Source organism: Cinclus cinclus, chromosome 25, assembly GCF_963662255.1.
Source record: "Cinclus cinclus chromosome 25, bCinCin1.1, whole genome shotgun sequence".
NCBI lineage: Eukaryota > Metazoa > Chordata > Aves > Passeriformes > Cinclidae > Cinclus > Cinclus cinclus.
In genome coordinates this window covers 5,745,651-5,750,175 of record NC_085070.1, presented here as the reverse complement: position 1 = coordinate 5,750,175, position 4,525 = coordinate 5,745,651, and the positions used below count along the sequence as shown (strand labels likewise).

The window sequence follows — 4,525 nt, the reverse complement described above, 5'->3', positions numbered from 1 at the left end:
GAAAGAGCGAGGAAGGAGCTGCGTGAATGGAGAGAAATGAAATCCAGAAATAGCCAGGAATTCGTGGTTTAGGGACACAATTTGTGCCTTCAGGCTCTGTGTCCCTCATCCCCTGCCTGGTACCACCCCAGGATGAGGAGCGAGCTCTGGAAATTTGGGGTTCCACCACCCCCAGCCCTGTCAGAGCCACTTGGGAACACTCAGCTCTGTTTTTTTGCTCTTTTGTCTCTGCACTTCCCGGGATCTGATACTGGAGACACAACTTCCCCAGGCAGCAAAAGGGGGGAAAAACAAAAATAAAAAATAATAATAAAAAAAAAAGAACAATCAGCTGCTCTCTGTGCCCAGAGAATTCTGGCTTGGGGTTTGAGCAACGAGCACAACTCTCACATTTGAGGAACTGAGACATTTTCTGTGTTTTAAGCACCTGAAAAACCATATAAATCTATGCTGATAATGGGAATTAGGAAGATCAGTGGCGCAATAAATCCAGAATCAGGCGGCTTTCTAAATAAGGAATGCCAAATGTGAAGGTTTCACATGGAAAATAATGGTGTTCAGTCTGCTAGGAGCAGTCCAGCAAAATTGTAATTATTAATTAATTAGCCCGGTGCTGTTCCCCTCGTGGTGAATATTAAATATTCCCCAGGGGTTTAAGGGGTAGGCTGATGGGCACGACAGAATTCAGAGTGCAATCAATGAAATCACCCTAAAAGAAGGAGCTGGTGCTGGAATAAAGCCCAGGAGCTTGGGAATCTCTTTGGAAACAGCACGTTAATTAATCCAGCATTAATCCACACACCTGCAGCCCCTGCACACCTGAATATTCTTCCACTCCTCAGCCCCACATGATTCTTGTCCCATAAAAACCTGACCCAGCTCTGCTAGGGAAAGGGAGACTGTGGGTGCTGTTGTTTTGGTTTTTGTCTCTTTTTTTGTTTGTTTGGGGTTTTTTTTGGTTTTTTTGTTTGTTTGTTTTTTATTTTGTTTTTGTGTGTGTGCTGTGTAAATGATCCAGTGCCCTGTGGTGTTTTATCTGTTTTCTTGGTGCCTCTTTGTGAAGTTTATCTCAAGTTTTTATTGTCTCCTCTGTGAAAAGGTGATGGTTTTGGTCTTTTTTTTTTTTTCTTTAATATAAAAAATGATACATTTGTAAGATCTGCTCTGTCTGATATATGTGACAATTAAGAACTATTACACTTTAATTTTTTTTTTTAAATATTCTCTCTTGCTTGGTGCAGGTGCCTTCTGGTAATGCATTAAGCTGGTTTTAATATCCCAAACTAAATTTAATCTGCTGTTTGGCAGTCAGGCTTTGTCTGTCCTGGCTTGTGCAGATTTTACAGCATCAGTTCTTGGAACCTGACGGTGCCTTAATGTTATTAAATCTCTCTGGTGTGGTGTTCCATCCGTACTGCAGCAGCTCCTGTGCTGCAATTCAAGATGAAAGATGAAATTGCTGCCGTGGTTTTCTTCATCACAAAGCTGGTGAAGAGGGAGGGCAAGCTGAGCAAGGATGAGATAGAGAAGTTTGCAGCGAAGCTGACCACGATCCTGTTTGAAAAGTACAAAAATCACTGGTACCCAGACACTCCATCCCGAGGCCAAGGCTTCAGGTGAGGGGAGGAACGTGGAGCCTGGGGCTGACAGGCAAGGAGCAGCTCCTTGAAGTGAAATAAATAACGCCAAGTGTGAAGGGAACCACCAGGATGCTCCTTAAGCTTGAGGGGAGAATGATTAATTGGTGAAAACGACGTTTTTAATTTTTTTACCTGTAAATGTGTGATTAGAGAACTGAATCCCAAGACAAGTGTCTCAAGTAGGCTCAGGACGCAGTGGTCCCGGAGTGACTTTCGGGGTGGTTTAGTTTTAACCACTTAAAGCACCAACTTGCCTCATCAGCTGTTGATGAGACTTGAAAGCCGAGCCCCCTTTGAGCTGCTCCATCAGCTTGCGAGGCTGAATTGCTGCCCGGGGCTCCAGGTGAGACCCCGCAGCGGCAGGTTCGGGGCGCTGCCGCAGCGAGCAGAGATCTGGGGTGGGCTCTGCAGGAGCAGAGCGGTGAAATCCCAACCCCTGCCGCTCCCCAGGTGTATCAGGATCAACAAACAGGCGCGGGAGCCCCTGCTGGAGCAGGCTTGCGTGGACAGCGGGGTGCCCTTCAGCCTGCTGGGCTTGCCCAAGGACGTGACGGTGTGGGTGGATCCCTTCGAGGTGTCCTGCAGGTGAGCTCAGAGCCTGGGGCCGGCAAACCCCGCGCCTGTTCGCTCGGCCCGAAGCTGCTCCCAGCCTTAACACCTGAGGGGTTCGGGTGCTTTCGGGGTGAGCTGGCTCCTCCCAGAGCAGCAGCACTCACCTGTTGCAGGTACGGGGAGAGGAACCATCCCTTCAGCGTGGCGCGCTTTGACGGCAGGGAGAACCCCGAGCTGCCCCAGCACGTCAGCCTCGCTGTGGCCAAAGCTGCCCTGGACTATGACTCGGGCACCTCCTCGGATGAGGAGAGCTTCAGCAAGGAGCCCAGAGCCATCCCCACTGTCAGCAACCCCAACAGCATCTACCAGGTGAGCCAGGGCTGCCTCTGGGGGAACCTTGTGGCTCTAAACCCCTCCCGGGAGGTGCTGGGCCGGGGCTCGGGCTCTTCTCCCAGCCACAGGAGGAGAGCAAACAGCCTCGAGCTGCTCCAGGTTTCATTTCTGCCCTGGCACTTGGGGACGCCGTCCTGTGAGAGCGTGTAAAGCTTTTGAAATGTAAAACTTTCCTGTGTTTTGTGAAACCAAGTCAAGGAACCGTGGACCTGTTTCTGACTAATTCCCATCACACCCTTTGTTTTAACACCAGTGTTTGAACTATTTGAAGCTCAGTAGTTGTTCCCTGTGCGTGGTGACCACCCCTGGAAGGGTTTTCCAGCCCTGGCATGTGTTGTCACTGTCCCACAAAGTGTGTACAGGCTGTTTTTAAATGCAGAACTTTGCATTTTGAGAAACAGAGTCAAGAAACCGGACCCGTTTCTGACTAATTCCACCATTTATTTTAACGCCGTTATTGGAGCTATTTGAAGCTCAGTAGTTTTTTCCTGTGACCGCCCCTGACAGCGTCCCCATCCCTGGGAGGGTTGAACAGATGTGACACTTGGGGACACTGTCCTGTGAAAGTGTGCACAGCCTGTATTTAAATGTGAAACCGAGTCAGGAAACTGCGGACCTGTTTCTTACTGACTAATTCCCATCACAGCATTTATTTTAACGCTGTTATTGGAGCTATTTGAAGCTCAGTAGTTGTTCCCTGTGCGTGGTGACCACCCCTGGAAGGGTTTTCCAGCCCTGCCATGTGTTGTCACTGTCCTGTGAAAGAGTGTTCAGCCTGTATTTAAATGTGAAACTTTTTTATGAAACCGAGTCAGGAAACTGCGGACCTGTTTCTTACTGACTAATTCCCATCACAGCATTTATTTTAACGCCGTTATTGGAGCTATTTGAAGCTCAGTAGTTTTTTCCTGCGGATGGTGACCGGCCCTGACAGCGTCCCCATCCCTGGGAGGGTTGAACAGATGTGACACTTGGGGACAGGGCTGGGGGAACAGCCGGGCTCGTCCTGGGCAGGTTTTCCCAACCTCGGGGATGCTGCGAGGGGCTGGAGCTCTGGCAGGAGGAAACGTCCCTTCCTCAGGGAGCCGTGTTGGGGTGACCTGGCTGCTCCCCGCTCTTTCCCCCAGCACGTTTTAACAATTATTTCCCCTTTGTCTATTTTTGTTTTTTTGTTTTTTTCTGTGCTGGTTTTGGTGACTCCTGCAGGCTCCCCCCGTGCCCTGGTGGCAGTACCAGCACAGAAAGCCCCACCTGGCCGAGGGCTCCCACTTTGGCCAGCACAGGGGCTACAGGACCCACGGGCCCGTGGCCACCTCTGCTGGCCCCTGCGTGGACAGGTACCACTGGATCAACCCCAAGAAGTAGAGCCGGGGCTCCTTTTATGTTTTGGAGCCCTGATTTTATCACGGGGTGAAGGCCGGCGCTGTCAAACCTCCTAAAAAGAGCATTTCTTGTCCAATCCCTACCCCCTGACTCTATTTATTAATATTTTTGAGGGGTGGGGGTGGGGGGGTATTACGGGTTTTTTTAATAGTTTTAATTGATGTTAACGTGAGAATTAAGATGTAATGTGGGGACTCTTCTTGTGAATTTAAAAAGGAAATGCGTTAATTAATAAATTAATAAATCTGCTGTTATCGAAGCCAGCTGCTGGTGGTGTTCAGGAATTTTTCTGATGGAAGATTAAAAAAAAAAAAAAAAAAAACCACTCCCCGAGCTGCTTTGAGGGACATTTCTCTTCCTCGTGGCAAAGGTGTGAGGAGCCAAGACCTAAATCTCACCTGCAGAAATGGCTGGGGTATTTAGTGACTCTCAAAAGAAATTTGATTTTGCTGTGTCCCCATCAGTTCTGTACTGATGGAGGGGGGGGGGAAATAAGTTTTGAATTTTTTTTATTTTTTTTTTTCTCTGTCCCCTCACTTGCTTTTTTTATCTACACT

General features: G+C 48.7%; 1 protein-coding gene across 1 annotated transcript; it reads left to right on the top strand.

Annotated features, from left to right (window-relative positions):
- The first annotated feature begins 707 nt into the window (after positions 1 to 707).
- BTG4 (BTG anti-proliferation factor 4) lies at positions 708 to 4,268 on the top strand. Its single transcript, XM_062508551.1, has 4 exons — positions 708 to 1,616; positions 2,091 to 2,225; positions 2,366 to 2,561; positions 3,783 to 4,268. The coding sequence occupies exons 1-4, from the start codon at positions 1,444 to 1,446 to the stop codon at positions 3,948 to 3,950; spliced, it is 672 nt and encodes a 223-aa protein (XP_062364535.1). The 5' UTR covers positions 708 to 1,443; the 3' UTR covers positions 3,951 to 4,268.
- The last annotated feature ends 257 nt before the right edge of the window (positions 4,269 to 4,525 follow it).